General features: G+C 46.4%; 1 protein-coding gene across 1 annotated transcript in view; it reads left to right on the top strand.

The window, feature by feature from the left end:
* Positions 1-2,231: 2,231 nt before the first annotated feature.
* Positions 2,232-13,080, top strand: part of MOB2 (MOB kinase activator 2) — a 62,920-nt gene continuing 52,071 nt past the window's right edge. The window contains exon 1 of the mRNA XM_056526830.1: positions 2,232-2,384. Within this exon, the coding sequence (XP_056382805.1) occupies positions 2,368-2,384 (17 nt within the window). The 5' untranslated portion in view covers positions 2,232-2,367. The remainder of the gene's footprint in view (positions 2,385-13,080) is intronic.

Raw genomic sequence — 13,080 nt, 5'->3', positions numbered from 1 at the left:
AGATGATGATTGAGAACAATCCGTGACACTGGCAGGTCTCAGCTTTGCAAAGGGGGCAGTGCATGCTATAAATTCTGCAGGGTGCCCAAACTTTTGCAGACGCCATTTTTTTGTTTTCTGTTATTTTGAATGTGTAAATGATGGAAATAAAATCTAACTTTTGTTGACATATTATAAGAATGTCTCATCTGTAATTTGATGCATTTTTAAAATTTTTCCATCTTTCCTTGGCTTCTTTATGCACATTAATACAAATTTTTACCTGGGGTGCCCAAACTTTTGATCCCCACTGTATGCAGGTGCGGGGGTCTTTTGTCTGCTGCACACATTGGGGGGGGGATTTATCAAAACCTGTGCAGAGGAAAAGTTGTCCAGTTGCCCATAGCAACCAGTCAGATTGCTTCTTTCGTTTTGCAGAGGCCTTGTTAAAAATGAAAGAAGCGATCTGATTGGTTGCTATGGGCAACTGCACCACTCTTCCTCTACTCTGGTTTTGATGAATCTCCCTCATTATGTGCAGCAGCGGGCAGGAAGATGACTTTTTGTTCTGTTCCTGGATTGTTTTCAAACTCTATATAATTGGTTGCCATAAGTAGTGTTGAGCGCAAATATTCAAAATGCGAATTTTTACCGTGAATATCGCCACAACATTTAGTATATAGTGATATATATTCGTAATGACGAATATTCGTATTTTTTCTTCACAGTACACATCACAACAATGATGTGTACAGTGTAAAAAAAAGTGATAGTGTTAGATAGATTAGGTTAGTTTAGCAGACAGGTTCTAGTGTAGGGTATAGTGTTAGTTGGTTGAAAGATAGAATCGCGCATGCGCACTATACGAATTTCATTACGATTTTCGCATGGAAAAAAAAAGTGAATGAACACAGCAAATATGCAAATTTTGCAAACACATTCCTCCATATATTCGCGAAATATCGCTAATTCGAATATGGCCCCTGCCGCCCATCACTAGCCATAAGGGAGCCAGTCCTTGTTTAATACTGGCCATGGTTGGGGCAGAACGTGCCGGCACTAGGACCACTCTGAAATGTATTGTCATCTATGGAGGTCGGAATCAGGATTTTCACCCCAGGTGAGGTGCAGCGGGATCCCACTGAAGGCAACAGAATTTCCAAGCGCCATTTTTCTGCCAATGTCTGAACATGGCCTTAGGGTGGCCATTCATATAAGACAAACTATGACTGAACCCACAAATTCAGTGGGACTGGTTGACCATCTGATACGGCGGGTATGTGGCGGGTATGTGTACGGAGGTCTCCTGATTCCTGATGTTTGGGGAGAGAAGAATCTGTCAGCTGGATTTTAACATGTCTGATTACTCATCCTGCAGAAGATAAACCGCTGACAGAGGTGTCTGGCATCGGCTTACTTTCCATGTAGCGTGCATGGGAAGGCTGGGAAGACATGCTGTCAGCTGAACAGGTGCATGGCGGCACTTGATAGGATATATTCTCCTGGTAATGTCAATGGACATGATGGGAACACTGATCTAAAGCACTGTGGACGTCCAGATGATGCAAAACTACAACTCCCAGCATGCCCGGACAGCCAACGGCTGTCCGGGCATGCTGGGAGTTGTAGTTTTGCAACATCTGGACGTCCACAGTGCTTTAGTTCAGTATTCCTGAGCCTGCAGCCCTCCCATCAGGGTTCTCAGGGCATGCTGGGAGTTGTAGTTTTGCAACATCTGGAGGTCCACAGTGCTATAGTTCAGTATTCCCAAACGTGCAGCCCTCCAGCTGTTGCAAAACTACAACTCCCATCAGGGCTCTCTGGGCATGCTGGGAGTTGTATTTTTGCAACTAGAGAGCTGCAGTTTGTGGAACTAACATCATGCCCAGTGACATTATCAGGGGCATCACGTCACCACCCACGTCATTTATTATTTCTCTGCCTGAGAACATTGGGTGACATAGGGTGTTCAGCCAGTTGATCTGACTACATAGCCAGAGAAAAGTCTGGTGACAACCCATGTGACAGCTACAATAGGCGCCATATTGGTTGTCACCCAGTGTCTTCCTGTGCAATGACTCAGTAGAAAGCAGTCTGTTGTGAGACTACAAATCCCAGCATGCTCGCAGTTGTAGTCCCCCTCCACAGCTGGAGAGCTGCTGTCCCGTGTCATTGCAGAGGCTCCGCCCCCTCCGCTCGCAGCTGTCACTGCGCTTCCCACAATGCCTCTCGTCCGCTCTCACAGCTCCCATGCTGCCTCGCTCCGTGACGTCAGACCCGGAAGCGTGCGTGCTGCGGGCGGTGCTGTGTTTACTTCCGCCGGAGCCGGAGCCTGAGCCGGGGAGCGGGAGACACCGAGGATGAGCTGAGCCGGAGGGGACAGCAGACATGGAGTGGCTTATGGGGTAAGACCGGGCAGCTGCCAATGGGGGATGGGGGTACAAGTGACATTAGGGGCATGGAGCAGGTGCAGGGGGTAATATGAAGGGCATGGGGTGAGAGGTAATCCTGGGGGCAGGGGCTGAAGAGATGGAGGGCTGGGGGACACCGGGAGGGCAGGAGGTAAGGTGGAGGGCAAAGGGGTGACATCTAGTGTATTCTTCATAGGGCATCATGGAGGACAGGGGGATGACAGGTGATGGGAAGTGAATGGGGCATCATGAAAGGCAATGGGTGATAGCTGTCACTGGGCATCATAGGGGACAGTGGGTGATAGCTGTCACTGGGCATCATAGGGGACAGTGGGTGATAGCTGTCACTGGGCATCATAGGGGACAGTGGGTGATAGCTGTCACTGGGCTCATAGGGCATCATAGGGGACAGTGGGTGATAGCTGTCACTGGGCTCATAGGGCATCATAGGGGACAGTGGGTGATAGCTGTCACTGGGCATCATAGGGGACAGTGGGTGATAGCTGTCACTGGGCTCATAGGGGACAGTGGGTGATAGCTGTCACTGGGCATCATAGGGGACAGTGGGTGATAGCTGTCACTGGGCATCATAGGGGACAGTGGGTGATAGCTGTCACTGGGCATCATAGGGGACAGTGGGTGATAGCTGTCACTGGGCATCATAGGGCATCATAGGGGACAGTGGGTGATAGCTGTCACTGGGCATCATAGGGGACAGTGGGTGATAGCTGTCACTGGGCATTATAGGGGACAGTGGGTGATAGCTGTCACTGGGCTCATAGGGGACAGTGGGTGATAGCTGTCACTGGGCATCATAGGGGACAGTGGGTGATAGTTGTCACTGGGCTCATAGGGCATCATGGAGGGCAGGAGATGATAGCTGTCACTAGGCTCATAGGGCATCATGGAGGGCAGGAGGTGATAGCTGTCACTGGGCATTATAGGGGACAGTGGGTGATAGCTGTCACTGGGCATCATAGGGGACAGTGGGTGATAGCTGTCACTGGGCTCATAGGGGACAGTGGGTGATAGCTGTCACTGGGCATCATAGGGGACAGTGGGTGATAGTTGTCACTGGGCTCATAGGGCATCATGGAGGGCAGGAGATGATAGCTGTCACTAGGCTCATAGGGCATCATGGAGGGCAGGAGGTGATAGTTGTCACTAAGTATATAGGGCACCATGAATTGCAATGGCTGATAGCTGTCAACTGGGTATATCGGGCACCATGGAGGGCAGTTGATGATAGCTGTTGCTGGTTATATTGGGCACTGGATGGTAGCTGTTACTGGGTATATAGGGCATCATGGCGGGAAATAAGGTAATGGAGAGTAGATAGGGCACCCTAAAGGCTAGGAAGTGGTAGCTGTCACTGGGTGTGGAGGGCAGGGGTGATAGTTGTCACTGAGCTCTTAGAGCAGCATGGAGGGCAGGGGGTGATAGCTGTGAGTGAGTATATAGGGCACCATGGAAGGCAGTGGGTGATGGTTGTCACTGGGTATATGGGGCGTCATGGAGCACAGGGGGAGATAACTGTTACTGAGCACATAGGACAGCATAGAGGGCAGTGGGGACACAGCTATGGTGATGTCAATAGAGGATAGTTATGATGATGATGTCAATAAAGGATAGGTGTGATGATGTCAATAGAGGATAGGTGTGATGATAGTGATGTCAGTAGAGGATAGGTGTGATGATGGAGATGTCAGTAGAGGATAGGTGTGATGATGTCAATAGAGGATAGGTGTGATGATAGTGATGTCAATAGAGGATAGGTGTGATGATGGTGATGTCAGTAGAGGATAGGTGTGATGATGGTGATGTCAGTAGAGGATAGGTGTGATGATGGAGATGTCAGTAGAGGATAGGTGTGATGATGGAGATGTCAGTAGAGGATAGGTGTGATGATGTCAGTAGAGGATAGGTGTGATGATGTCAGTAGAGGATAGGTGTGATGATGGTGATGTCAGTAGAGGATAGATGTGATGATAGTGATGTCAGTAGAGGATAGGTGTGATGATAGTGATGTCAGTAGAGGATAGGTGTGATGATGTCAGTAGAGGATAGGTGTGATGATGTCAGTAGAGGATAGGTGTGATGATGTCAGTAGAGGATAGGTGTGATGATGGTGATGTCAGTAGAGGATAGATGTGATGATAGTGATGTCAGTAGAGGATAGATGTGATGATAGTGATGTCAGTAGAGGATAGATGTGATGATAGTGATGTCAGTAGAGGATAGGTGTGATGATAGTGATGTCAATAGAGGATAGGTGTGATGATGGTGATGTCAGTAGAGGATAGATGTGATGATAGTGATGTCAGTAGAGGATAGGTGTGATGATGGTGATGTCAGTAGAGGATAGATGTGATGATAGTGATGTCAGTAGAGGATAGGTGTGATGATAGTGATGTCAATAGAGGATAGGTGTGATGATGGTGATGTCAGTAGAGGATAGGTGTGGTGATAGTGATGTCAATAGAGGATAGGTGTGATGATGGTGATGTCAGTAGAGGATAGGTGTGGTGATAGTGATGTCAATAGAGGATAGGTGTGATGATGGTGATGTCAGTAGAGGATAGGTGTGATGATGGTGATGATGAGGGTTGTATAACTAGTAAGGGGTCCTGGTAATCTACAGATAAGAATTTTGTCCCAGCAATAAAAGGGTCAAGGAGACTCTGTAGCTTTAGGGGGGAGAGCTGTCCTTTAAATGCACCAGGCAATTACTTTTGGGGTGATAATACTTGAGGGGTACAATCATGGCTGTAGATGTACAGTGAAATTACAGGGTAAATTAAAGGCTTCTAGAAATCAAGGACTATTGTATGTTGGGTAACACTGGAAACATAGAGGGATGGTTGTGCTGAGTGCGGGTGCTTTGTGCTGATACACGGATTATAATAGTGACATCCAACCTGTGTTTACAAAACTACAACTCCCATCATTATAAGAGCTGTATATTTTCAACAGCTGGAGAGCTGAAGGTTTGGAATGACCGGTTTAGATTGGCAGAGTAATGTATGCAGTACTGGTGACCTAGAGCATGGTGAAGGGGGCAGTGTGACAGATGACCTTTTTGGCAGTGCCACCATATTGGACCGCGCCGTCATCTCTTCTGTTCTTTCTCTTACGGCCAGAATGCGAGACAACTGGAAGTCGACATTTATTTTTAGAATGTGCCGGCTCAGAGAGGAATGGCGCGGCCGCTGCCAAGCTTTCTGCTTTCTCTGCTGTCAGCACATTGCTGAGCAGCTTTTGGGACAGACTGGTTGCTATAGATACAAATCCTAGTTACTGGTCTCAGATTACTCAAGTCTTGACCCTGGCACAGGGAAGCTGAACAACGCTTGGCATTACTGACCACCACCTTATTAAAGGGAAACCACCAGAAGATACAAATAGAAATTACAACGTATGTAGATTTTCTGATATTATAATGACAATCCTCCTTGGAAAAGAGCTATAATGCCGCTGTGACCAGGAGACCAGGACAACACTTCCTGTCCTTGTGTTGACATCTTAGTGTTTATAATGTTCAGCAAGGACAAGAAAATAAATCTGATTTGTTGGTTAGTATAACTGTGTCCTTATGGCAGTGTTTCCCAAGCAGGGTGCCTCCAGCTGTTGCAAAACTACAACTCCCATCATGCCCGGACAGCCTTCGGCTGTCCGGGCATGCTGGGAGTTGTAGTTTTGCAACAGCTGGAGGCACCCTGCTTGGGAAACACTGCCTTATGATAACACTTGCCTAGGCGCATGTACAGGAAGTGTTGTCTTGAGGGCACATGCAGAAATGCTGCATATATTTCTGCTAATTCTTTAGGGTAAGGTCACATGTGCTGTATTTTACTGTTGCGTATTTGTCTACCCATTTAATTAATTGGGTCGCAAAATATGCAGCAGCAAAATACGGCACATGTGACCCTACCTTTAGGGTGTATTCACATGTTCAGTATCCTGCTTATATTTAATACGCAGGATTTGGAGCTGCAGATTTCAATGTAAACTAAGTGATTAAACTCTGCTTTAAAGGGGTTCTCCGGTGCTTACACATCTTTTCCCCTATCCAAAGGATAGGGGATAAGATGCCTGATCGCGGGAGTCCCGCAGCTGGGGACCCCCGGGATCATGCACGCGGCACCCCTTTTGTAATAAGTCCGCGGAGCGTGTTCACTCCGGGACTGATTACAGGCGACCACCGGGCCAGCGGCGCGTGACATCACGCCTCCGCCCCCGTGTGACGTCACGCTCTGCCCCTCAATGCAAGCCTACGGGAGGGGGTGTGACAGCTATCACATAGGCTTTCACCGTAGGCTTGCATTGAGGGTCGGAGCGTGACGTCACACGGGGGCGGAGGCGTTACGTAACACGCTGCCGGCCCGATGGTCGCCTGTAATCAGTCCCGGAGCGAACATGCTCCGGGGACTGATTACAAACGGGGTGCCGCGTGCATAATCCCGGGGGTCCCCAGCGGTGGGACTCCCGCGATCAGGCATCTTATCCCCTATCCTTTGGATAGGGGAAAAGATGTGTAAGCACCGGAGAACCCTTTTAAATCTGCAGCTTCCAAGCCTGCGCATCAAATATAGTATGCAAATTATACTGTACGTGTGAATAGACCCTTAAAGGGGTACTCCGGTGGAAAACTATTTTTTTTAAATCAACTGGTGCCAGAAAGTTAAACAGATTTGTATATTACTTCTATAAAAAATTTTTTAATCCTTCCAGTACTTATTAGCTGCTGAATACTACAGAGGAAATGGTTTTCTTTTTGGAACACAGAGCTCTCTGCTGATATCATGACCACAGTGCTCTCTGCTGACATCTCTGTCCATTTTAAGAACTATCCAGAGTAGGAGAAAATCCCCATAGTAAACATATGCTGCTCTGGACAGTTCCTAAAATGGACAGAGATGTCAGCAGAGAGCACTGTGGTCATGATGTCAGCAGAGAGCACTGTGTTCCAAAAAGAAAACCATTTCCTCTGTAGTATTCAGCAGCTAATAAGTACTGGAAGCATTAAGATTTTTTTTAATAGAAGTCATTTACAAATCTCAGTAACTTTCTGGCACCAGTTGATTTAAAAATAAGTTTTCCACGGGAGTACGCCTTTAAAGAACATCTTGACATGTCACAATTCTGTTTGTTAGGGGTAGCCCACCATTGAGCACCAAAATGAAGGCACTGCTATGCTTATCAGAGGGTCAGCTCCCAATGGCCTCTCCTGTCTTCATAGCGGAAAATGAGCTATAGACTGTAATGTGTTGTATTTCTCTTAAGTGAACCATAAAGTATTTTAATCTCCATAGTCCATTTTTAAATTGTAGGATATGTAAAGTTATACAATTTAGCAAATATATATAGTTATTAAATTTATGTTACAGCTGCTTTTCACTGCCTCTGTGAGTCCCTGACACTTCAGACACTAATGCCCTTTTGCTTGTGTGCAATCTGTACTGTGTCAGTGAGCCATGCAAAGTGCTAGTAGCTTGCACACGGCTAGTGTGTAAAAAGAGAAGACAGAGCTTCTTTGGGCCTATAGATCAGTGGACCTCAAGCTGTTGCAGAACTACTACTCTGTGCATGCCCGGACAGCTAGTTGTAGTTTTGCAACAGCTGGGTGTCCACCGTTTGGAGCCCACTTCTATAGATCATTGAGGTTCCCAACAATGAGAGCTTTGGCCATGTTCTTTGTTACTTAAGATAATTGAGCACACGGTATTGTAGCAGGTCACTCTTCTGCAGCTTCCTTCCCGTTTATTGCACAGTCCGGCAGACTTCAGGCTTTCATTTCTTCTTGGTGTATTATTTATTGACAATGCGGTGGTGTTTCTGATGTCAGACAGTGTACAAGTGCAGGAAACACCACAAGACTCCTTGGAGGATATCAGCGCCTGCAGGGAAAGATATCCATCATATTTATTGCATTTGGTCAAAACGCACCATGAGTGTTGTACCGAAGACGTCTCCTTTCATCCACATGTCGTTACCTATCGCGCAATGTTCATGTCTTTCTTACTTGCCAGTCTGTTAGGGTCCCATGCACACTACAGAAAATTCCTTGAGGAACCCCTGTAATTCAAAATCCCATTGACTAATGGGCTTTTCCAGGCAGATTTGGTGAAAGAATGGGCATGTTATGGAACAGCTACGGAACTTCCATAGTGTGCACTGAGCAGCAAAATCCCATTGAGAACAATGGGATTCTCCTCAGAATTAATTCAGAACGGATATTTGTAGTGTGTATTGTCTCAAGGCAATACACTACTTGCAATCGTAAGAGACTTTTTCTGTCTTGTTTTAAAGTTGCCATGGGTTAAAGGGTACCAGTAGCAGAAAGTTACAGATTTGTAAATCACTTCTATTTAAAAATCTTAATCCTTCCGGTACTTATCATCTGCTGTATACTACAGAGGAAGTTCTTTTCTTTTTGAATTTTTCTGTCTGACCAGAGTGCTCTCTGCTGACACCTCTGTCCATGTCAGGAACTGTCCAGAGCAGGAGCAAATCCCCATAGCAAACCTATACTGCTCTGGACAGTTCCTGACATGGACAGAGGTGTCAGCAGAGAGCACTGTGGTCAGACAGAAAAGAAATTCAAAAAGAAAAGACCTTCCTCTGTAGTGTACAGCAATGATAAATACTGGAAGGATTAAGATTTTTAAATAGAAGTAATATACAAATCTGTTTAACTTTCTGGCACCAGTTGATTTAACCCCTTAAGGACGCAGCCAATTTGGGCCTTAAATGAGAACTCCGGAATATAAAAATTGTCGCCCATACTGCCGGCAGTAAAAAAATAAAGATGTACATACCTTCCTCCGCTCCCCCGGGGCCTCTGGTGTCTGGCTCCGGTCTCCGCCGCGATCCACCTCCTGGTTGCCGGTGGTCGGATGAATCCTACTGCGCTCAGCCAATCACCAGCCGCAGCGAAGTCCGACTCGGCCGGCGATAGGCTGGGCGGCAGTGTGAGAACGCTTCAGGGCACAACATTCTTCACTACACCGGCACCTGCTGCCGGGGCCAAAAACGTCACACTGCCGCTCAGCCTATCGCCGGCCGAGTTGGGACTTCACTGCAGCTGGTGATTGGCTGAGCGCAGTATGACTCTCCGACCACCAGCAACCAGGAAGTGGATCACGGCGGAGGCCGAAGCCGGTTACCGGAGGCCCCGGGGGAGCAAGGAAGGTATGTACATCTTTATTTTTTTACTGCCGGCAGTATGGGCGACAATTTTTATATTCCGGAGTTCTCCTTTAAGGACGCAGACAATTTTATTTTTTAAGTTTTAGTTTTTTTCCTCCTCGCCTTCAAAAAAAATCATAACTCTAATATTTTCATCCACAGACTAGTATGAGGCTTGTTTTTTGCGCGACCAGTAGTCCGTTGTAATGCCATCACTCACCAAAAAAATACTATTTGTGTGGGGAAATTAAAAAGAAAACCACAATTTTGCTAATTTTGGAAGGTTTCGTTTTCATGCCGTACAATTTACGGTAAAAATGACGTGTAGTTTATTCTTTGGGACAATACGATTAAAATGATACCCTTGATAAAATAGTTTTCTATTACTGTTGCGCTTAAAGGGGTTGTGCGCTGACCTGCCTTTCGGAGCTCCGCACGCAGCATCCGGAAGTTCATTACTCCACGCGCTGTGTGCGGGCATCCGTGTTCGCGGACGCCGGACTTGATGTCACGCCCGCCCCCACGTGACGTCACGCCCGCCCCCTCTACCAAAGTCTATGGCTGACAGCGGTCACGCCCCCTTCCCATAGACTTTCGTTGAGGGGGCGAGCGTGACATCACGAGGGGGCCGGGCGTGACGTCACGTCCGGTGGCCGCGAACACGGAAGCCCGCACACAGCGCGTGTAGTAATGAACTTCTGGATGCTGCGTGCGGAGCTCCGAAAGATAGGGCAGCGCACAACCCCTTTAAAAAAAAATCACAAACTTTATAACCAAATTAGTACGTTTAAAATCCCCCTATTTTGAAGACCTATAACTTTTTCATTTTTCCGTATAAGTGGTGGTATGAGGGCTCATTTTTTGCGCTGTGATCTGTACTTTTTATTGATACCATATTTGCTTCTATAAAACTTTTTTTATACATTTTTTATTAATTTTTAAGGGAATAAAATGTTATAAAAAGCAGCTATTTTGGATTTTAGTTTATGTTCACGCCGTTCACCGTACGGTATCATTAACATTTTATTTTAATAGTTCAAATATTCACGCACGCGGCGATACCAAATAAATGTATATAGAATATTTTTTTAACACTTTTTGGGCGTGAAATAGAGAAAATGGGACAATTTACGTTTTTATTGGGGGAGGGGTTTTTCACTTTTTTTTAAACTTTTTTTTTTTTACACTTTAATAGTCCCCATAGCGATTGCTAATCCTGTTCAGTGCTATGTACAGGACATAGCACTGATCAGGGTTATCGGTCATCTTCTGCTCTGGTCTGCGGGAAGGCAGATCAGAGCAGAAGACTCCCGGAAGACAGCGGAGGCAGGTGAGGGGACCTCCGGCTGCCGTGCAGGATGATCGGATCGCTGCGGGCGATCCGATCATCCATTTAAGTGACCGCGATGCTGCAGATGACGTGATCTGTATTGATCACGGCATCTGAGGGGTTAATGGCGGACATCCGCGGGATCGCGGGTGTCTGCCATTACGGGCGGGTCCCTGGCTGCAATCAACAGCCGGGACCTGCCACGCATGATCCGGGCATCGCTCCGATGCCCGCGGTTATTCATAGGACGTAAATGTACGTCCTGGTGCGTTAAGTACCACATCACCAGGACGTACATTTATGTCCTTCATCGTTAAGGGGTTAAAAATCTTTTTTTCCACCATAGTTCCCCTTTAAAGGAGGCATGTGTTCTACCACGTCTGATCTGGTGCTGTATAAATTGCTCAGGTCTAGTGTGGAAACTACATTGCCCGGGTTAAGCCATCTTTTTGCACATACTTTATACTTATATTAAGTCTTCTATAAGGTGCCCAGCGGATAGATTGGCACACCTTTAACAGTGGAATGGGAGGGGTATGGGGGTGTGAGCTGCTTGTACATAAGTGTGAACTGGCACGCATGTGCTTTGAAAACTTTATTTTTTTATTTTTTTTAAATCAATTGGTGCCAGAAAGTTAAACATTACTTCTATTTAAAAATATTAATTCATCCAGTACTTATCAGCTGCTGTATGCTCCACAGAAAGACCTTTTCTTTTAGAATTTCCTTTCTGCCTGACCACAGTGCTCTCTGCTGACACCTCTGTCCATCTAAGGAACTGTCCAGAGCAGGATAGGTTTGCTTTGGGGAGCACTGTGGTCAGACAGAAAGGAAATGCAAAAAGAAAAGAACTTCCTCTGGAGTATACAGCAGCGGATAAGTACTGGAAGGCTTAAGATTTTTAAATAGAAGTAATTTACAAATATGTTACATTTTCCGGCATCAGTTAATTAAAAAAAAAAAAATTGTTTTCCAAGGAGTACTCCTTTAAAACATAAATGGATCCCTGTGCATCACTGATATATCAGTAATAGCGAGCATGCCATGTACCACAATTGATCCCTTGAAATCAATATGGAAGCGGCTGCCTGTGTCCTTATCCTTAATGGTGATCAGGATCTTTCTCCAGTCCCAGTTCATTTTTGCTTTGTGCCCGCTGCTCATCCTGTCTGGTCATCTGCGCCCTACTCCACATTCACAGGCATTACTCCTCTTCTAGAGGCCATAGACATCAGATGCATGTTGGCCAATCACAACATGCCTCTGACCATCTGACAGTATTGTCCCTTAGGCACCCTTTAAGTCAGTGTGTCTGGGCTGTTGGCTGTCCGGGCATGCCGGGAGTTGTTGTTTTGCAACAGCTGGAGGCGCCCTGGTTGGGACATACTGCTTTAAGTATACAGGATTTTAAGTAACACATTTGCATTAACCTTATTTGAGTGGGTATTGGTGTAGGCTGCTCACATAGCACATTCTATACCTCTCCTCTTCTGCTTCTGTCTGATCTGGTCGTATCTGGAGCTGAGGTGTGTACATTGTTATATAACATGAGGCCTACATACCAGGGATGAGGCGACCACGACTTGCTGCTGGATGTATGTACATGACATTGCACTAAACTCTGCTTTGGAGGAAGGTGGCTCAACTATTCCAGCAGAGTGCGCTGGGTTATACACTGCTCAAAAAAATAAAGGGATCACTTAACCAACACAATGTAACTCCAAGTCAATGACACTTCTGTGAAATCCCACTCAGGAAGCAACACTGATTGACAATCAATTTCACATGCTGTTGTGCAAATGGAACAGACAACAGGTGGAAAATTATAGGCAATTAGCAAGACACCCCCAATAAAGGAGTGGTTCTGCAGGCGGTGACCACAGACCACTTCTCAGTTCCTATGCTTCCTTGCTGATATTTTGGTCACTTTTGAATGCTGGCGATGCTTTCACTATAGTGGTAGCATGAGATGGAGTCTACAACCCACACAAGTGGCTCAGGTAGTGCAGCTCATCCAGGATGGCACATCAATGCGAGCTGTGGCAACAAGGTTTGCTGTGTCTGTCAGCATAGTGTCCAGAGCATGGAGGCGCTACCTGGAGACAGGCCAGTACATCAGGAGACTTGGAGGAGGCCGTAGGAGGGCAACAACCCAGCAGCAGGACCGCTACC

Source organism: Hyla sarda, chromosome 6, assembly GCF_029499605.1.
Source record: "Hyla sarda isolate aHylSar1 chromosome 6, aHylSar1.hap1, whole genome shotgun sequence".
NCBI lineage: Eukaryota > Metazoa > Chordata > Amphibia > Anura > Hylidae > Hyla > Hyla sarda.
Note: the sequence above shows the minus strand (reverse complement) of the source record. Positions and strands in the feature narration are given on the sequence as shown.